The 22,444-nt window shown below is 44.5% G+C and overlaps 1 protein-coding gene across 4 annotated transcripts in view; it reads left to right on the top strand.

Annotated features, from left to right (window-relative positions):
• Positions 1 to 22,444, top strand: part of sema6a (sema domain, transmembrane domain (TM), and cytoplasmic domain, (semaphorin) 6A) — a 116,550-nt gene that overhangs the window by 33,266 nt on the left and 60,840 nt on the right. For all 4 annotated transcript variants that reach the window (XM_037098327.1, XM_037098330.1, XM_037098329.1 and 1 more), the window contains exons 2-3: positions 15,541 to 15,703; positions 17,285 to 17,402. In XM_037098327.1, coding sequence (XP_036954222.1) covers positions 15,604 to 15,703; positions 17,285 to 17,402 — 218 coding nt within the window. In that variant the 5' untranslated portion in view covers positions 15,541 to 15,603. The remainder of the gene's footprint in view (positions 1 to 15,540; positions 15,704 to 17,284; positions 17,403 to 22,444) is intronic.

Here is a 22,444-nt window from a genome sequence, read left to right as displayed (position 1 = left end):
AGTGAGACAAGCTGTTCTTTTGTCTCCTTCAAACAGCAAAGTGTTTGAGACAAAAAAGGGGGCCTCCCTCTGCACGATTCATCAAACGCTCCTGAAAAGTGGACTGACATGATAACTCTCCATCCACAGAATAAACACTTATGATAGATGTGTCTGCTTTTTCTTTTTTTCACTCTCTCTTAAATCCACCCCGTCGCTCACACACTTCCCAAACTTCTCTTCAGATGTTTTCCCATGAACCGCAAGAGCTTATAATTAAAAAGAAGCCGGTTTGAAGAGTTCTATACCTCACGTACTTCAGGTTTGTTGTCTGGCAGTCAGTCAGTCAGCCAGACGGAGCCGGAGACAGACAAAGAGAGAAGCAGACGTGGAACTATAGGAAGACTTTTTTTTTTTCCCGGTTTTGATTGAAGGGAAGCAGTAATCTTGGCATTAGCTTAACATCACGGTGAGTGGGCTTGACGGGCTCCGGTTTCCCCTCTGTGTTTCCGCTGTGTAAAGCCCGGGAGCTGCAGGTACGCACACGCCCACCATCTGACCGACCGACCGACTGTAACACAACACCTGCAAGGGCAAGCACATAACCACACGCTGGATCGCACAGCCTTCCCATCGTCACTGCAGCAGTCTCTCTCCTCAGTCTGTCTCTTCACACTCCATCCTTCATTATCACTCAGACTGATGAACAATAGGTCGGGGCTGAGGTTCTCACCACCTTCTGTCTGGCTCCTGTCACTTTTATTCCCCCCCTCCTCCTCCCCGTCTGTCCTTATGCTAAGAGGAAGTTGTAAATGCAGATCTTTAGATGCTGCCCGAGCGGGGAAACAGAAGAGGTTAGCAGGTTACAAGGTCGAAGATGAAAGCCAGGAGGGCTTCAGACAGAAGCCTCGTGTGTGGTGTAGTCCTATAAACTCTGCTGATGAATGGCTGAAATAAAGAGACGTTTTTCTTTTTTTTTTTTTTTGGAAGGAAAAAAGACACAAAAGAAAAAAGTAATCATGATTTGTAAGCGTGAAACGGGAGGCTGTTAGAGCTTTTATCACTCGAGAGGAACAACACTTAGTGAGTGATGGTGTGAAGAAGAGAAAATAGATAAGAAAGAATAATTGTTTCCTCCACCTTCCAGATTGCAAGTTTTCAGCAATTATGCTGAGTTTTCACAAACTATAAACAAGGTTTTCTTCCAGTTCACTGCTCATTTATGCTTCTTCTACATGTTGCACTTAAATATTTTGAATGGATTATGACGCATCTGTTATTTACCGTTGACTGCACATGTTTTTCCTCATTGTTGTTTGCATTTCTTACATGTGTGTCGGCCTGGATCAGTAAAAGAAAGCAACCTGGCTTCATCATGGTGACAGATTTGTTTGTAATGTAATTTAAAAGGTTCATCCAGTGACTGTAGACACTTAACCTGTTCAACTGAGTGAGTAATCCTTTACATTTCCCCTAAAAATGATCTAATCTGACAGAAGTCTCTTGTTTTCTGGGACCCTGAAACAAATATTTGGTCCTCTGATCATATGATTATGATTTCGATTGTTGCCTCATCCTTGAAAAGCGAACCTGGTTTGGCCTGGTCCAGCTCAGCTTGGCTCTGCTCTAAGACCCCACAGGGCAAATTTACAGCCATGATGTATAGCCCTTACCGGTGAATTAATGCAACATTTCCATTAGAAAAATTGCACGACACAGCCGATATAAGAAGTAAGTGATCACAAAGACGCTGTGACACAGCATGGAAAATTACTTATCGGAGAACCGTCATCTGCGCTTTGCTGAAATTTGTGACGGGCGGCAGGGACTGCAATATATATAAATATATACACTCCTGAGAGGGACGGGGACACTGAGGAGGATCTTGTAGCTTGTAAAAGTCTCAAGTGACGCTCGAAATAAATTTCAAACATAAATGTCAATTAGATCCTGCACACACGAACACTTTTAACATTGAAAAGAGGTGATTTGGATGTAATTTCATACTATTCTCCACCAGTTGGAACGTGATTTTGAAGTCTGTGAAGTGCAACCAGCGTTCATGAAACCGCACACTGTAATTACAGCATAATTACTGTGCATATGAGGAACAATGACGTGGGTCTTAGTTCCAAGAGCAGTTAAACAAATGCAGGGTCAGTACGTACTGTTCTGTGCGTCTTATCTTTCTGAATGTTGTTCTCCTCTTATAAAAAAAAACAAAAATACAACCTCTCTTGCTTGTCAAGCCTTGGACCATGTGTACATCTTCAGGAAACAGCATGTGGTTTTAGTTGTCACACGCTGTTACATTTACAATTAGCATGTGTTTCGCTCATGCTAACCCAACCAGTCAAGCGCCTAAAGTGCTACGGGCACTTGCATTAGCATTACATCACGTACAGTAGGCAACAACTGCGGGAACATCGGGAGAATTGTATTTCTCTCCCCCATGCTGATCACATAACATTTTTTACTTGATTCACTCTTATCCCGGGGCTGTCTTTTACACTGCTGCATAAATGAACTTCGGCGCTGCAGAGCTGCTTCTCCGTATTGATTTTGTGGTCTCATTATAAAGAATGCACCTCTCTCGTGGCACCGGTATTCATACAGCTCATTACATGAACCTGGCATTCAGCGTTTATTAACTCACGCTTCAGTGCCAGTCATGCGAGCGCTCGCTCAGTTTTATACTGTGTTTGACATTAAAAAACATCCCATTTCTATTTATAACTTGTCGTTGCAATGTTTCTCACTGTCAAATGAGCTCATCGGGACACAGAGGGCTATATGTACAGCAGCCGTAAACACATATTGAGTTAACGGCAGTTAGCTAATAATCCAGTAACATGTGTGTACAAACCTAAAGGGATTTTGTTTGCAGGCTCATAGCTAGCTGTTAATAGATGATTAGCCTACACTGCTAAGACGGCTTTGTAGTAAATGGGTTCAGCATCTTGCATATAGATTTTATTTCTCATTTATGGAGGTCATGGCCATGTTAAAGGAGACCTATTATAGTCTCTTTTAACCTCTAATTCTTAAAGAGACAGCAGCTAAACCAGACAGAAGGGGGATACTGTGGTGCAGCAGAGGACAGTATGAGAAAACTGATGTGTTTTTTTTTTTTAAACACTACAACGTGTAAACCTATTCTATTAGTGACCCAAAATAAAACGAATATAGTATGTCTCCTTTGTAGCCATAAATTGGCATTTTTTATTAGATGGGCGGCTTTTTTGCGATTAGAAAATGTCTTTGTTCTTCAACACTATTATATTTGTTGCTCCCAAAAGACAGTTTGGGCATTTTACATAAGCAGAGTCAGGGAACAGGAAAAGGCTTTAATAAGTCAATCTTCTGTTAAAATGTTACATGACCACAGGCTGTCACTGTGTGGGTGTTTGTCCTGTTATCTTGTGTCATGTCTTGCAGCTTGCTAGTACCAGACATGCTAGTCTACAGCATTGTGGGTGTAGTGACACGCTAAGTGGCTGAATCGCCCTGATTGGCTTGGCGCTAATCAGGTTAAGAGACAGAGACGTCGGTTTCCTGCAAGATTACATGCTTATATCACTTCTCTCATGCATCTTTTGAGAGACTCTGATGCTCCTATTGTCTTCTGTTTCTTTGTTTCTGCACGTCTTTCCCTCCTGCCATGTAGTTTATTGGCCGTTAAACCAAAACCCAAGCAAGAAATAACCTTCAAAACTGGCTTGCATGTCACAGTTGATCACCGTACGTCTTGTGCCGCATAAACCTCATCTTGTGGCATAACGGTAATGACAACCACCATCGTGCTGCGCACTGACACTTTATTTTTGAAAGGGCTGTACCGCATGTTACGCATTTGCTTTTCATATGTTTCATTTTGGCGCGGCGTCTCAATGATCTGCCCGCCTGAGCATTGTCATCTCGCTTATTAGTTTAGAGCTGGATGTGAGCTGCATCACTCCTACAATATGGTGCGTGGAGATAACAACATTCAGACAGATTCATTTTGTGCGTCGGCTACACAACAGCCGCTGTGGTACAGTGTGTTGTCAGTCAGCTGCTGTGGCCTCGTGCAGCAGCAGCAGGAGCAGCAGTAGCAGCAGCGGGATTGAATGTCCTGGTTTATCGGAGATGATTCATAATGCTATTGGATATGATGCACTAACAGAAAACAAGATACTCTGTTATCAGTATCACAATATCACGGGCTAACACGGAATGTAATTGTGTTTAGTTTATTCTGCGCTCCATTATAAATATATGTTTCCTGCCATGGAGGAAAATGGAGAGAAACAGAGTCTGCGGGATGAGGTTTTATTCCATTCTGAAGATGGACTGTATGTGGTGTTTAGTTGCGGGGGGGGATGAGATGGAGGCAAAGGAAAGAGGGAAGGAACGAGAAAATGTAATGTACAGAGACCAAACAAGGTGGTTTTCTACTAAGTGAATAAGAAACAGAGACAGATACTGAGAGAGAGAGACAGAGAGAGGGAGAGAGAGAGAGAGAGAGACAGAGAGAGACTCTCCCCGACCCGTGGCCAGCACATTACCTTAATAGAGATTAGCATCATGCTCAGTCAGATCTGATAGGCCCCGTTGCCGTGGAACGGAAGGCCAGCTAGCCAGTTATCAGCGGGGACAAAGGCTCCATCACTTAGCATAATGGAACCTGCATCAAATGAACAAGAGAAATGCCATTAACGGAGCTGAAATTATTTTCCCTGATGGCAGAACAGCAAATGAAATCACGCTACATTTGCAGGCGTCATGACCGAATCCGTATTCCTTCCCTTTCTTTGGCCACACGGGTGTTCAGCTGATGACATGTCTATACCGATGTCTCCAGCGTTGCACCGCTAATCGCGCAGGTAGCGGCGAAAATACACAATTGAGGGATTGTTGGAAAGCGGCATGGTTCAAGGCGCTGTAAAGCCCGCTGAACAGCAGCGGAGAGAGAGGGCTGCAGCGGGTGCACAATGAGGCACAGATAAAGATTGTATCACACCTTTTAAAACTCTGAAGCACACCTATTATGAAGATGCAGGAGGCTGCGAGATGTGAAAACTGCACCAGATGGATACAACAACAGAAACACATCACACCTCTTATTCAGTCCCTGCAGGCCACCCGCTTACATCCTGCGTCTGCTTTTCCAGTTTAGTTGCAGGGAGAAGGGACGAGCACAACAAGAAAACAGCTGCGTATGCTGAGTGTTAAAGCACGTGTAAAGAAATATAGGATGTAGTCGTCTACGTACGGTCTTCCTGGAGGCGTTGAGACTTTTTTTGCCAGATGTCTTGACATTCCTGCCACAGAGTTGAACCGCAGTACAAGGTTAAACACAGGCGCTATTTTTATCGCCAAGGTGCCTCTGCCTCGCTCCAGGAACAGTGGTCATGCCGGTCGCAGATACAGATGCATATGATCTTCCCGACTTCTTACATTTACATTGCATGCTGTATTGATTGTAACTTTGTGTATGCTCAGTGAAAGTCCAGTAAGGATGAAAATTTCCATTTCTTTCCTCCAAATCTCCTTGAGCCTGTAATAGCCATAGTAAAACCACTTAGCGAGCCACCGTTGAATATCGACTTCGAGACTTTTCTCATTTACAGTCTGGGCCTGTCGAGGAAAAAGGGTTTGTAACTATCCAGCTCTCGGGCCAGACAGCTATTGTTTTATTGATTGTTCATCCTCTTTTATTTGTGGGGAAAACTACCCCAGGAACACAGTGTCCCTCAGCTTCTTCTCCGATACTCTGTTCTAAATACCCAAACTAATTTCTGCTTTGACTCCGAGCAGTTATGCTCGACTTGCTGCAAGTCTATCAAGCTCCCCCATCTTCCCCTCCGTGAACCCTTCCAGAAATTACACAGAAAATCATTTTAGCGCTTATGCATTTTGGATCTGGAAATACTCAACCGGAGATCCACTGAAATGGGTTTTTTTTGTTCTGCTCCTTCGAGCTGATGACTCAGCTGGTGCTCGCTGCGGACGAGACCCCGAGGAGGACGTGCTTAGCCCATTTCTTGAAGCCTTACCCGCCCCCTGTGTTTACTTCCTCCTGTATCGGACACACGTCTCTAAACATATTGTTGTACATTTACAACCCCGGGCAGCCTGTTTTAAAGCATTACTTGACTCACCAACCTTGCACGCTTGAAGTCCCAGGTCTGTATCATGACTAAGCATAGCGTGGCATGGCGCAGCATCGCCTGAAGGCACCCTGCAGTTGGCCTTCGTAGTGTGAGTTTCGAAGTAAAAAGTGCATTATGCCGTGTGACAGTTTCAACACCCCCATCGCTGCTCCACAGGGCGCTGTGCTTCAGTCATTCCAGCATCTTTCTCTCTGCGGAGTTAATGTGGCATTTAGCTCAGTGACATTCTGACATTTTTTGCTGGTATTTCTTCTCCGCTGCTCCTCGGGAGAAACACACTGAGTCTCACTTTGTATCCTTCAGCTCTCTCTGCTCTTTTTTCGACCAGGGTCAAACCCAGCACCAGGCGAATGATCTTTATTCAAAGTGACCAGCTACTCCTAACGCCTTACGTTATGTTACGAGGTATATACGGAGAAAAGGGATAAACAGGGTGATGTCAAACAGTCAAAAAAAAAAAAAAAAAAGGCATTAGGAGTAGCATCGGGCCCAAGAGATAATTGGATGAAAGAGGAGAGGGAGGGAAGGCCGTGTGCTACCGAGCATGTCCTTATCAGCAGCAATTTTCTCTGCTTTGCCCACACAGCTTTCTATCAGCTGCTTCCAGATTGATTAAGTTGCCCCGCTTGTATCATAGCGAGCGATGATTGACAGGCCCGCAAAAGGTTTTGATATTTAAATGTGTAACCTCGTTCTCTTTTCGGGGTCAATCTCTTAAGCGCCAGTTGTGTGTGTGACGGGAGTCGGGCTTTTGTGTTTTGCGTGTGTGGCTGAATGTGTGTCACCAAGTGGGGGGCTTGTTTTGATTCATAAAGGTTTTTTTTTTTTTTTCCCAGACAAAGCGAAGGAGCAGCCCGCGCCGCACTCACCTTTTTTTCTTCTCTGCTGCCATTCTCGAGTAGATGAAGAGGAGGGAAATGAGAGTTGGGAGGATGAAGAGAGTGCAGAAGGAGGGAGGGACGGCGGTGATACCATAACAAATGTTTTCATTAAGTCTGCGAGAGGCAGAGAGGGAACATGGAGGATAAATGGCTGTTTGGAAGCGATAGACAAAGAGTAAACAAAAGAAGAGCAAAGAAGCTCTCCGAGGCTGCACTTTGGCACCGCAGCTAGTTGCTAACGTCGCCAAGCTAACATGTTCGTGCTGATGTTCGTGCCAGTTTGTTTACCTTTGTTCAGCGTTTAAACATAGAAACATTTGTCAAGCTAACAAAGTGTGGCTTATTTAACAGAGAAACACGACAGTACACCTTCTAAATTCAATTCATGTTCCAATAACTTAACTGCCTTGTTAGCTCACAGTGAAACAACACTTCAAACCTCAAAACTGACAGAAACCAAATAGAAATCACCAAATTTGCCTTGGTTAGTCTTTTCTCTGTTGTAACAATCACTAGCTGTGGTCTGGTCGACATTCAACGAGTTAGATGTGACAATATTTTTGTTCTCACGTTGGTCTCTTTGTGTTTGCCTTGGTTATCTCGCTGGGCAAACGTCTAACTTGCCCTTCAGAGGCAGATTATTAATTTTAGCCAAAAGTTGCTGCGATGTTTCCGTCTTGATCAAGATGGTGGATCTACCGACCGACCGACTGACAGACTGATGCAGCCACAGCACTAGCAAAGCTAAAAAGATAGAAAAAGGGTCTTGGTTGCAATCGAGAATGTTTTGCAGGTATGAATGCCTGATTTCACCTTCAGATTACTCCTCTCATATCTGAAAACCTCCTTTATGGCCATGTTTTTTGACTGATCTTGTAATATAACTCTGTCTTGTGCTCAACCACGAGCCGTTGGAGGTTTTCTAGAGTAATTTTGGGAGCTCCTCTCAGCCCCGGCAGCATAACAAGTTCTTGACCTACTTTTAAAAACAATGAAGCCAGTCGTAGGTAGTTATCTCCTCTCATTTTTCTCCCTCCGTTGATTTCTGCTGGTGGCAGGGGTTGGTGTGATGTCAGTTTACTTTGGATCATTCTCAGACAGCGAACAACCATTCACCCCCCTCCTCTTCCCCTCTTTGCTATCTTTTCTGTTCCATCCCTCTCTTGTGTGACTCTTTACTTTTACTTTTTAATTCTCCTTATTTCTAAATCTATGGTAATTTGCTTCAAAGGGTGTCCTCAATACATCCCGAAAAAGAGGATATCCCGTGCCTTGCAACAGATAATTGTTTTTAATGATAAAGAAGCACAGAGGCATGTCCAGGCCTAATGGCTTTTAGATCACAGAGGCAGAGTTATAACGATAGCAGCTTATCTCCAGTCACTGAATGTCTTTGTTAGCTCGCTGTTGTTCCAAGTTGGCGCTTTGCCTCTGTTCTCTCGCTGTTCTTATGTCTCCCGTTTCCCTTGCGTCTTTTTGATTCGTTTTTGGCCCGCTTCCAGAATCAATCCGTCACCTCTTTAAAAGGGAGACGTTCTTGCATTTGGGCTTCTGTTTCAATAAAAGGGCCTACAGCGACAGGGTGCCTCATTCATGTCCACTTCATTGTCTTTTATTAATCAAACCATGATGGATTACCTCCATACTGATATTCATTTGAAAGCAACATCTAAGGGACGCGAAAGTAGGGGAGGAGAAGGAAAACACCGGTATGCTGATAGCTCAAGGACGATTTGCCGGAGTGTGCATGCGCAAGTGCGTGTGTCTGTATCTGTGTGCCTACGTCGGGCGCTAGTTTGGCTCTTGTTCTGAAAAAGACAGGCGGGTTCCTCCCTCTCGCTCCCTCTCTATTCCCGTCTCTTATCGTGGCCTCCTGGGTCCAGGCAGACAGCTCCTCCTGTCTTTTCTCTCAGATTTATCAGGCCAGGGCTGACAAGTGTAAACACCTGCCAGAGTATCCTCCCCATTCGGGGGCCTGAGGTGGTTGGATGTGTTCCACTTTTTATCCCCATACGGTGGATCAATGCATTATTCCCACCTGGCTTTGATTCTGGGGTTCTCCGCTTGGTCCTCTTCCACTTTCACACCAAAACCCATTTCCTCCAGCCAGCCTGTGAACAGGTGTTACTATGGATGGAGGTCTAAAACTCTATTAGGTGTAGCACTCTGGTATTTATATGGCTGAGTTGTAAAAGTGTACGGTTTTAGTGTGGTCTGGTGTTTGGAGGGCTGTGATCACACCCATGTGTAAGCTCTGTTTTCTGTACTGAGACGCCGTGAGATTGTCACCCAGCAGAAAACTTCTGAGGTAGCAGGAATCCCCCCGCTGTCATTCATCCACCATGTAAAATCACTTCGGCTTTTATTCAGTTCCAGCCACCGCGAAAAGCAAAAACAAAGACATCATTCTCAGGTATCCTTTTTACTACTTTTCATCCGCGTTCAGATGGTTGGTTTAAATCTCTGACAGTATTGAGGTGTGCAGCTAGATTTGATCTGATTTGATTTCTCCAGGTTTTTGACCTCTGCTCAAACACGGTGAAGATGACTTGAGTCGCTCACCGGATTACAAAGACTAAACAGTAAGCTCTCTCTCCAGAAACAATGGCCGGTGTGACGCTTCTTCCGAAGAAACTGCGACAGTGCAGTCTGTGATTGTCGTGAGTAACAGGGAGAAATATATTTCCTCATAATTTGGCAAAACCGAAACTTTTATTACAACACAAATTCCCTGAACTGATGCAGAAACAGAGACACTCTTCATGGCATCCCGCTTGCATCATCTCTTGCAAAAAAAAAAAGAAGAAATCACAATTCAAGAGACAAACAACTCCTCCAAATGTGGTGACTGGCCGCAGCTACAGACACGTACCAGCACATTGCCAGTAAGCTACCCCCTCACTTTGGCATTCCTGTCTTCTGTAAAACCTTCAGCACCAATCTGCGGACACTGCCCAGACGGCCAAATATAAACACAAGCAGGCTGCAGTTGTATCGAAGCTGTCAGACGTTATTTATAAGAAGCTGCTACTTTAAAACCTTCAAGTGAAACACTTCCTCCAGTCCTCACCATGATCAGAAGCACAACTACAAAGAAGACAAGGGAGTGGAAAGAATGAAAACACGTTCACGACGGCGCAATTTGATAACACAGCGCAGTAATGTCTGAAGACAGGAGATACGACCTTACATACGTCCTCAACCAACAGGTCAGATATTCTGTACAGCTGTGCTATGTTAAGCCACTTACTGGTATATACATAGCAGCCACTCCGAGTATATGACAGGGGTTTAAGACTGATGATGCAGAGAGTGCAAGAAGTTGGTGAATGTTTTCAGATCATCTGTTGCAAATCTCAAAAATAAAACTTGTCTGATCATTCATGTGGTGTTGCAAAAACTATAATATTTCACATGAGCGCTGCCTCGGGTCAGAGCTCAGAGGCGCTGGCAAAAGTTTTGGACACGGCCCGCCAACTTTGAAGTCATGTACACTGGAAACTTGAAAAGTTGATTTTGGAAGAGATTAGCTCAGAATTACCAAGTAAAGTAGATTTTTTTTATGAGCTAAAAACAGCTTAGGTTGGGGCGGCTGTAGCTCAGCGGGTAGAGCAGGTCGACTAGTGATCGGAAGGTCACTGGTTCAAATCCCAGCTCCGGGCAGGGCTGAGCTGCATGTCGAAGTGTCCTTGAGCGAGACACTGAACCCGACATTGCTCACTAGTGAGGGCCCTGCGATGAGCTGGCGACTTATCCAGGGAGTACCCTGCCTTCGCCCTGAGACAAGGCTGGGATTGGCTCCAGCAGCAACACCCTGCAACCCCATGGAAAGGGATAAGCGGTTCGGACAATGACATGACATGACATGACAGCTTAGGTTTAGTAGCAGTAAAATTAGCTGTTTATGTGCAATAAAAAAAAAGTTCTGTATAATCAACCAAACATTTGCTTTGTGTTTGCATACAGTGTAAAATCTGACAGTCCCACTTCTTTAAAAGATCGGGGACACCGATTACTTAAAAATAAAAAAAAGTAAAGTTGTCCGATAATTTCAACTTGTTAAAACTTTATAGCTCTACTTGGTAAATCTGAGATAACAGGCTTCCTGACTTTTTAAAAGCACGTTCTACTGTTAAATTTACAGCACTAAAAGCATTAACCCTCAGGTAAAGCACTATTCTCGTGGTTTTAGGGGAATGTGCCGGGGCGGTAACAAGTCTGAGACAAAACCACTTTGCAGTACATCACATCTTCTTTGTAGCATCCGGGCTGCTTCCACATGTTTCTGCCTGTAGGCAGTTTTTTTTCTCACCACTGTTGCCAAGTGCTTGCTCATGGGGGGAAATGCTGGGTCTCTATAAATTACAGTAATTGATCAAAGAGGGAAGTCTAGACCTGCTCCCATAGAAAAGTGTCATGGTATACCATTTGTTGTGAATTGGTGCTATAAAGATACAGCTGACTTGAGTTGACATTATGATGTAAAGCTCATTAACACACCAAAGTCAGAGGAACAACAATGGGAGGTTTGTGTTTGGTTGATCTGATTTGTCTGGTTAGATTTAGGCAAAAAAAACAACCAAAAAAAACCCCACCTTGGTCAGGGAAAGAAGCAGCTGTCTCAATTTCACACCGCTTCTGTCTTTTCTTCTGATGTACAAGGCAGCCAGATTGCACGGTCACTTGAGCTTAAACGTGTTGTTTTTGGACATTTGGAGCTGTCTTTTTTTTTGTCGGAGGAGCAGTCGGTCTGTCATCAACAGGTCTGCTCCGGTGTAATTAAATGGCAGTCTCTCACTTCATTGCGCGGTCTGACGGCTGTGGCACAGTGGGGGCCTTCAGGAGATGAATGGCCGGGACCTTCGCTAGATTAACTACTTGTGCGTGTGTGTGAGCGTATGGGAAAAAATGTGTTGCGTATGTTTGTGCACTTAACCAGACGGACAATTTAAATGACGGGTGACATTTCCTTCCTCTTGCCTCACCTGAGGCCCTCCGCAGCTGACCCTGCCACTCTCACAAACTCATGTTATTGTGTGTATGTTTAAGCTTCCAGCTCCCGTAGCTAACATGTTGACGCAACAGCAGCAATTACATCATTAGGCCAGATAATATGTTTATTGTTAAGGCTAATGCGGTTCAAGTCGGCTGCCCTCGTGGGGCTGCTCAGTCTGGGGAGGGAAACTGTGTTTGTGATCATTCGTCTGCTGCCAGTTGAATCTGTTTATTGGTCATTTAGTTTGAGTTTATGTGTGTTTATTCAAGTTTTCTGGTGCTTTTGCTTCTGGCAAGGATAGAGAATGAGTAAATGTGTGTGCGCATGTGTGTGTTCATATGTAGAGGGATTCTGGGGGGTCCTTGTGTTTTTATTACCTGCTGGTGGCCTCCTGCCAGCATCCAGCTTGATTAACTCCCCACTTTTTTGCATTACACACACTTATGTGCGTGCGTGCGCGCACACACACACACACACACACACACACACACACACACACACACACACACACACAACCGACCACTTTATCACTGAGAGTGCGCGGGAGGTGTGAGGGAATCGCAGCTAAGGTTCTCAAAATGTTATTATCTATTAAAAGCCTGAGGAGGAGGAGGTACAGGGTGCCACTGTTACTCTTTCTGTCTTCTCTTTGGTTGATTTCAAGGAGATTTTTTTTTTTTTTTTTTTACAAGAGAGGAAATCCACACGCTTCCACCTGCGTGCGTAAGTGTGGTTTTTGGTAGTCGGTAATTTATTGTTAAACTTTGAGCCTTGATTCCTGGATCCTGGGGTGCTCAGCTCGCACAGGCGTCTGCAGCGCTGTATAAAAGCAGGATTTCACATCAGGATTTAACACACACACACACACACACACACGCATGCACGCAGTCACACTCGCAAGGAAGCAATTTGCTCTTCCACAAAAAGAGTGTAATTCGGTAAAGACAGACTGTGTCTCGCTGCCTCCTGTTACTCGTGTGTGGCAGCTTTTAAGTAAAGGGCCACTGGAAGGCTCAGGGGTTTCACTTAAGTCGTTTTGTGCTCAATTTATTTTCCTCATCACAAGAGACAGTGTGAGATGGTTCGGCTAACCCTTTTTAGCATGCTATTACACCTCATTGATGTAGATGGAGGATGTGATTCGCCTCCGAGCAGCCGCCGAATTCTCCTCCAACGCACATGGAAGACAAATGTCTGGAGCACAGTTAACCCTGTGTGAATCATTCGGTGAACATCGGAGGTGCACTGGATTGGACGAACAAATAGGGGGCAGCTTGTCACCAGAGTAACCGCTAACTGCTCGTACATGCAGCTGCCATTAGCTGCTTGGTTGGCAGTGCAGCTAGTGGTCTGGGCTGGGAGCTCAGAACAGCAGGGGTGTGTCGGTGTTTAATCACTGGTTCAGGAGCTTTGGATCCTGGTTGTACTTGACTTCTGAATGCTTTCAACCACATTACAGCTACATTCATAAGCAAGAAGCAGCAGGTCCAATCTAAAAATCACATTTATTAGACTCCTGCGCACACCATGTGACGTTCGCTCATTGCAACCTCCATCTGTCTTCCACTGTGTTAGCTCCCTCGGGGCTGAACCTCTCTGCCTCATGCCACTTCCTGCTCATCAATCAGTCAATTACTGAAGGACTTCCAGGTCAAGGTTCAGGAGGAAAACACATTTCAGCCCCTCCTCAGAGGGTTCCTCTACTGTACAGAGGGAAGAAAAAAAAAAAGAAATATTCTGACAAAGTTGGAATGCACACAGGGCTAAGAGTGTAGCGCCGTCAGCCTTCGCTGCATGATAAAGGTGAAGGAAAATCCATTTTAGTATTTTTTTTTCCTTTTTCTTCATAAAATATAAAGTGCAGTTGAAAAAACAAAACAAAACAGTGTAAGGATAAGAGGGGGAGGCCAAAGAGGGAGAAAGCAGAGAGGGGGAGGCGGGGGGGGAACAGAGCGGCTTGTGAGATCAAGGTCGTATCCAGGCTTTAGTATTGGTATTCTCCTCAGTGTTAAAGTGATTCTCCCAGTGAATAGTGTTTTCATTCCTCTCCTGAATGAGATTCACAGGAGCATGGAGAGAGAGGGAGAGAGAGACATGACAAAGAAAAGAGAGAGTAATTCCCTCTCTCTCACTCTCTCTCTCTTTCTCTCTCTCCCTCTCTCTCTCTTTCTCTCTCTCTCTATTCCTCGCCCCCCTGTTCGTTCCCCCCTTGGACATACAATAGCGAATGAAAATACAGCGTGGGATAAACAACTTTTATCAGACTGGAGCAAATGAAATTGACTATTTTATTCAATTCTTCATCCCTGAAGCATCCCTTACTCTATCTACCGAGCAGGATCTCGCCCCTGCAGCTTCGACTGAGAGAGAGAGATAGAGAGAGAGGGAGAGAGAGAAGACTTAACGTGCTTTATGCAAATTAAATGCTTTATTCTTGATTAGATTACAGACGCAATAATTGTCTTGGATGATTTATGGGTGTAATTTGTTGCCACAAACTGCGGCGAAAAAAAAAAAAGGAAGCTCGGTTGCCATGGTTCGTGCGATGAAGACGTTAGATCAACACAATTTAGGGGCGTCCGCTATAAAATCCACTCCAGTGGGCACATATACGTTACATTAGAAAATTAGCTGGTGTAGGACGCCGCGCTTTCCAGGATTTAAAGGTAAATAATCAGGAAAAGGGTATTACATTTCCAGGAAATGAGCAGCCGTCACGCTTATTGAGTCAGAATAGAGAGTCAACAGTTGGCATTTAAGGTAGAGAAGCGGGTGCAATGAGGAATGAGGTGAAGAGAAAAGAATGGAAAGAGCAAGCCTGCAGGTGGCTCTTAAACTATTGCTGTGGTAAATTGAAGTGTTCAACAGCCACACTGATGCACCGATTTAGTCCGCGGTAGTCATCGGCCTGTAGGAGTTGGGATGTGGGATTGCTACCCTTGTAGCAGACTGACAAGTGGGAAATTAGGCACTTGCCATGCCATCCCACCCCATCTCCAGGTACTGCTGGTACTTTACAGCAGGCTAATCTCACCAAGAGCTCACCCACTTCACTAAGACCTGTCACACACACACACACACAGAGGGAGAGGGAGAGAGAGAAGCTCTTCTTCTTCTCTGCCTGACATCGATCTATGACGCATATTACCACCCTAATCCAATTAATTCTGTTTCGCTTGCAACGCGGCTCACTTGAGTCATCGAAAAATGCATATATAAATACATCTCTGACAGATTGCAATGGGCCGTGCAAAATGCACAAACAGCTAATTCAGGTGGACTTGAATTTGTTTGGCTAACTCCTTTCTTTTCCTCCACCTCTCCTCGCTCTCCCCCTCCAGGCTTCTGCGTTTTCTTTTGTTGTACACAAAGAATGCACAAACCCGAGCAGGGGAAGTAATTGAGGAGGCATTCAGGTGAAAACAGATTTGTGTGACAAACTTTGTTGTTTTTCTCTTTCCCCCCCTTCATCCCTCCCCGTCCTCTTCCCTCTCCTCCACTTCTCCCACTCCCGTGTCTCTTTGTGCAGGCTGAGGTAAACCCTTAGCAGAGGACCAGCAGCAGCAGCAGCAGCAGCAGTGTTGGTGCGACCATGAGGTCAGAGGCCTTGTTACTCTACTTCACGCTACTGCAAATAGCCGGGGCGGGCTTCCCCGAAGACAGCGAGCCCATTAGCATCTCACACGGCAACTGTAAGTATATCCTTATTTCTTTCTCCCTCCTCTTGGGCACTGTCCCTCCACTCATTACAAGTCCTCCCTCACTCTCTCCCTGCACTCTCTCCCCCCCCCCCCCCGCTTTGTCTTCCACGTCGCAAATCCCCCCTCTCGGTATCTCTCTCACTTGTTCTATCCCTTCTGCTCCTCCACATCCCTCTCAACCCCTTGCTTTCCTCTGCAACCCCCACCTCCCCTACACTGAATACATTTTGAAGGCACGGAGTGTAATTTGGCGCCCAAGGATAGCCTCTCTACGCACACAAAAATGAAGGACTTAAAGCAGCATTTGAAACGGAGCCCACCCCACATCAAAGGATAATCCGCTATTTTCCTGTCGGGCTCCTAATGCTGTGTGTGATAGTCTAAATGCTGTTGCAGGCTATAAAGATAGGGTCATTGTTTCCTCTGTTTTGCTCGCTGTTTCTCACTCTGTCCTGCCCCGTCTTACTGTCTCTCCGGGCCTTACGCTGCGCCCGAACACTCCTGGGCAGGAGAGCTGAGAGAGAAGCCGGCCAACCTCACATAGACCTGCTCTGTCTATCTGACTGCTTGTTGAAACCAGGCGGCTTTCATCCAAAGCCACCAACAATAGAAAGACTGCATGGTACAGTGCAGAACATTTTTAAACTGCAATTTATGGCCGCAGGAGGAGGAGCTCAACAAACAACAGTGGTCGGGTTGTGGGTTGATGCTTGACCCAAAGCCCATGAGACATTCGATAAAAAACGATGAAACTCATAGTTATTCCAAAAAAAAAAAGGTTACAGCTGTGTGTCCTGGAAATTATGTTCATATGAAGAGCTGCACAATTAATAAAAAGAATAAGATAAAAGTGCTTCTCATGATGTGTTCTCATGATGTTAGAAGATGTGTTTGTTTGGTACAGACCCCGACACATGTCACATCTTCTCGATTTCTATTGTTTTTTTCAGTAAAACTGTGATGCAAAGATAATCATAAGTAATTGCAGATTCTGAGACTATATTATGCAGCCCTGTTCAAATACTGTTCAAACTACTTCTACTACTACTTTTTTTTTCCCACAAAATCTGCATCAATGGGAGCTCCTTTCTCTCACAGAAAACACTGCTCCTGAAGTGCACACCACATCAGCATGTCACACATTGGTATGATTTCTGCCCATATTCACAGTCGAGGTGAAGCTAACTGGAACCTGAAAACACGAGAGAGGAGAAGTGGTGAGTGGTGCAGGCTCAGGCGTGTGTGAGCTGACCAATCAGAGCAGACTGTGTGTTCGAGAAGAGAGCCTTAAAGAGACAGGAGCTAAAACTGGTGTTTTTGAGCACTTAAGCGCATAAACCTATTCTAGTAGCAACCCAAAATACAATTCCAATGAGCATAATATATCTCTTTTAAAATAATGAGGAAATGTTTTTAATGTCAAAATGTTTTGCGAAGAGACTGACAGCACTTTGTTTCAATAGAGAATCAAATAAAATTCTGAGCGTAATTAGTAATATAGATTTGTGATTTTGAGGAGACGTTGCACACGTTAAACACACAGAAATTCATTTCTGTCCCTTTGTTCTGCAGACACAAAGCAGTATCCAGCGTTTGTAGGCCACAAACCTGGCAGGAACAACACCCAGCGGCACAAACTGGACATCCAGCTCATCATGATCATGAACAGGACGTTATACATCGCTGCCAGGTGAGTGATGATAGCCGCTTTTTGAACATGTGGTCCCCCTCGCATACGGTTGCTGTGTCAGACAGAAACATCCTGCAGGTTTTCTTGCTTTTCCTTGTGGAATCAAGCAGGCCGCTGTAGATTGGGGTTAATTAAACTGAGAGAGTCTGGTTCTGGCGGGATTATTGAATCCTTCATCACCCTCTCTCACATTACAGCCATTGATTGAATTTGACTTTCATTTATGATTCTCATCCATTGCTGCCAGTTGAGGATTGTAAACACGTAATTCTCTTTTTAACTCTGCGATGGCTGAAGGCTGTGAGATCCACTGGGTCAGACGAATTGTCTGAACCTCGGCGCCACGCTGAGCTGTTTTCTGCTTAAAGTTTTGAGAATCAGGAGAAATTGCTTCTGAGACTTTTAAAGCACTTAGTAGCCTGGACGTTTTTTTTTTTTTTTTTCCCGTCTTTCATTAGCCCTTTGTTGTTTTCTATTTTTGGCTCACTGTCTGCCAAAACCCTGTTTACCTCGTACGACGTCCCCGAAGACTTGTGCCCTGCTTTGGTTTAACATCAAGGCAGACAAACACACGCCCACACACATACAGATAAAGATAAATTAAACACTTATCACAAAGGAAAGAGTATCCAAATTTTTTTCTTCTATGCCACATTAAATGCACCATCCAACCAAGTCTTAGTGCACCTTCTGTGTTGCTGATAAACATTAATACACAACTAATACAGAAGTTTGGACTCCTTAGCCTAGTTGCCCTCACCAATCGATTTTTAAAACTCCGTTCTTTGTTTCTGTGCCAGGCTGTTTTTTTTTCACCTCCCCTTTCTGTCACCTGTCTTTATTGCTTTCTGTCTACCAGTCAATGTGTTTCTCCCCTTTACTTGTGTGTGACTCAACTTTCACAGATAATACAGCTCAATTACAGCATCTGGTGCCATGGAGAAAACCGATATTGATTTTGACTTCTCTCTTGTCATCAGTATTTTAGACGTGTTCATGTTGCTTCACCGCTGTGAAAAAAGAGAGAGAGAGAGAGCGAGAGAGAGAGAGAGAGAGAGAGAGAGAGAGAGAGAAACAGTCAGGGCCTTGTCCAAAACAGGCAGGTTTGCCTTCAATGCAGCATTGAAAAAAAGTTAAATAAAACAGCTCCTTTTTTTTTTTTTTACGTTTGTTCTGCGCCGTCCGTGGATAATTGAGTGGCAGGCTTGATTGGATACTGTTAGACGCCACAATAGGGGTCTTTCTTTGTTTTCCTCCCAAGCATGTCAAATTAAGTGGCTGAGGGAGACTGCTGCTTTAAGTGGCAGCGCTTTTTAACATATCTGAGGTCATTAAGAGGAGGTGTGTGGAAGGAAACTGAGCAAAAGAGAGAGCCTGTGTGAGTGTGTGTGCTGCCAGAGGCTTTGGTGCGCCTGTCGCCCACCTGCTCCACATGGGGTGGCAGGGGCCTGGGGGGCAGGGCAGGGAAATGAGACACAGACGCTTTATTGGAGGGGTGTGCACATGAGAGGGAGTGTGTGTGTGTGTGTGTGTGTGTGTGTGTGTGTGTGTGTGACCAGTTGTCGTGTGGATTTAAAAGTGATTCTCCGAGTGTGATATGTGTGCATATGGATATACATTCGGGATGGCGAACATGTGTCGGTGCGCCCGTGGGCGTGGGTGCCTCAGCCTGTGATCATGTGTTTGGGTGTGCATGTGCGAGGTCACCTGGTGCGCCGGTCCCACACTTGCGTACTTGCTTAAAGCAGACAGGAATTCAGACACATGGCCGGGGTATGTGACCCTTGAATAACTGGGATGGCTGCCTCAGATTAGACCGAGCGGGATGACCGGCATTGATCCCGACACTGAGAGGAATGTTGGAGTCGATTACATGGCGACACAAATGACGGCCTGTGCGCTGAAATCCATCGGCTCGAGCGGGATATCGATGAAGACATGTAAAAGTTGAATGACAAACAGTTTAAGGCAGCGAACAGCGAAGACAATCACCGTCTCAGAAATCAATGTGAAAGGGAGCCTAGGCTCAACCCAGCAAGGCTGAAGCCATGAAACAACGGACAATGCTGCAGGGAAAGGAAAAAAAAAAAAAAAAAAACTAGGCGACATCAATAGCGGCTTTTATGAATGTTGTCCAGTCAAATGACTTGTTTATTCTGGGGCCAGCATCACACAGCTTTGCCATCATGCCTCTAGACCAGTGAGCCTCAGTTCTTGGTGTGCAGCAGCTTGCAGATGGCCACTGTGAACGCAGTCCAAAGCTCAACACTGTTTCAGGCTGTTTTTTGAATGGCTGCTCAGTGTATTAAATCCCTTTGGCTCCTGTTTTGGCGCTGGCAATAAAATGACAAGATTTTTTTAAGCTACGAGATGCATACAAACATAGCAACTGACGAGTTCGTAAATAGACAAAAGTAGCTTAATCCAGAGGGGGAAAGAGGCAAGTCTTTGGCAACGGAGGAACTCAGCAACAGATGCAGTGGTTGATAATTCATCCTCGGGTTGGAGTTTGAATTAAATGTATTGATTTTGTGGAATCGGCTGCTCTTTTTGCAGTCCTGTTTAAGCCTTTACTTGTAGACAGATATTGAAAAAGATGGCCTCTGTTGATGAGGTCATATGGCTTTTCAAGTGTGTGTAAAATATCATCAGCCCTCCCAGACTCATACCTATTGAATGTTTATTATGAATTCAACACATGTTCGCACAAGTTAAGTCCTTTAATATTCTGAATCGCATCCCTCCACTCAGTTTCCATCAGGTGCATTATCTGGAGCGACAGAACAGCCTGATAAGATATCAGACTGCTGTCTTTTCATATGCAGGATATCAAAAACCCTCTTGTTTGTTCAGTTTTAACAAGACAGGCGGTGGACTGAGCAAAGTACTGATTTCTCTCGATTTTCATCAAAAATATGCTCTTAGAAAGAAGGATGCATGGCACATTTTCTGCTCACACGTCCCTCTTTAAATCGCTCTCTGCATACAAATGCAGTAGCAGACAGAGAAAATAGTGGGGCTTTTTTGTGAAGTCATTTATGAGCATGAGATTCAACCTCGTACCAAGTTGCATTGTGAGTTTTTTTTATGGTAGCTATCAGCGCTACATTATCCATGATAAACTGAGACATGATGTAAATTAAACTGAAGGTAATGGGGATAAAACTTCTCCGTGCATGAGCTAAGTGGCGAGTGTGTGTCTGCTGTCATGTGTGTGGTGTAGGTGTTTAGTAGCAGAGTCACGTTCTCTAAAAGCAATAAACTGTTCTTGATGCAGCGAGAGATGGACGCAGGAGGACTCCTATCCCAGCGGTCCATATTTCATGGTCAGGGTACACTATGTACAGCATTCAGAGGGAATTCATCACAGTGCAATGGAAGATTTATCATCCTGATCTCGGGAAAATATATCTGTGTGAATGTGTGTGTCTGTGGGTGTGTGTGCAGGAATATGGATGTGTGCAGCTGTAAGCATAGCAAGCCAGGCTATGTGGCTCCTCTCCACACTGCGTGTGTGTGTTCAATCAATGGCTTTGATTGAAGTTACTTTTAGTGTAGCAGTCAGGCGGATGTATCAGAGCTTTAATCTTCGTTCTCTTAATTTAAGATCATTGCTGCCAGTCCAGAGGACGCCAGTATAAACTCTGTGTGTGTGTGTGTGTGTGTGTGTGTACCTGAACCTCTACCGTTGTGAGAACTCCCTTCAGAGTGTTTTAAAGTTCCAGAGAATTTCTCGCAAAAAAAAAAAAAGAATCCACTCCTGATTAGGTCGAGCAACATCAGTAAGATGAGCTGCAGCAGATGAGACAACCAATCTCATACATACCCAGCCAATGCAGCACATAGGGGCTGGGTTTATAGTTATATGGCTAAAGGCCAGTCACATACCCAAAGTGGCAGAGAGGCGAGGGATAATGAAGATGGGTGACTCCCCATTTGGTCCACAAACAGGGGAATTGCTTCTGTGGGGCGGCACCTAAGCTTGTATAAAGAGAACAGCTCTCAACTATTTACAGTGTTTAGATGTAATTTAGATTTAAGTAACAGTTATTATTTGATTATTGGATTTCATTTTAGTTTCTAACTGGGTTTTATTTCTGTAGTTTCAGCCATGATTTCTGTCACCAAAATTATTGCTAAGAGCTGGTGATACGTTTGGATAGGATAGGATATGGTGCAGTACAGTACCATGTGATACAAGACAATATGCTATAATACGGTATGTTACATTAAAAAATACTTTCCAGGAGTGTTATTATACATAACAGACACACATTATTTGTGGGTCTTATATCTGCAGTTTTAGCCGTTATTTCTATCACCAAAGTAATTGCTTAGAGCTGTTGATACAATATGATGCGATGCAATGCGACCACAATCTTCAGTGGGATCACTGTTCCAGTCATCAACAACATTAACTGCAACAATCAGCAACAATGTTCATTAAAAAAAACAACTTAAACTTGTATTGGATGTTAATCTTCCCGTTTGCCTTTTCTTTTTCAGATACATTTGGCTAACATAATTGTTTTATTTCAAACATTGTCTGACTGCTTCTTTTAAGCAATGTCACCAAAATCTCCACAAATTGTTGTGATCCAATATTTTTGTTACAGATGGAAACAATGGCTAAAACCAAGGTTTGTACAAAACAAGAATTTTTCCATCTGAGATCAGTCCAAGGTTTGAAGACATGACAACACGCGGACACACAGTCGATACATAGCTGTGCATGTAAAAATGTGTGCGTGTGTGTGTGTGCGTTACTGTATAGCCTGCCTAGCAAGTATGCCCCAGGTCTCTCCACATGCAGGGCATAGTCGCCATTCCCGGCCCTCAGTCGGCCTTCACCATGGTAACACCAACCACACTCTGTTTACACCCCTCTATGAGGCTGGGAAGCATGGGAACCAGAGAGAGTGTGTGTGTGTGTGTGTGTGTGTGTGTGTGTGTGTGTGTGGGAGATACAGAAAGACAGATCAGTGTGAGGGACCCAAATTTGTGGTTGCTGCACACACACAAACACACACACATACACACAC

Source organism: Acanthopagrus latus, chromosome 5 (genome assembly GCF_904848185.1).
Source record: "Acanthopagrus latus isolate v.2019 chromosome 5, fAcaLat1.1, whole genome shotgun sequence".
In the NCBI taxonomy this organism is placed as follows: domain Eukaryota; kingdom Metazoa; phylum Chordata; class Actinopteri; order Spariformes; family Sparidae; genus Acanthopagrus; species Acanthopagrus latus.
The sequence above is the reverse complement of the archived record's forward strand: the minus strand, read 5'-3'. Positions and strand labels throughout refer to the sequence as shown.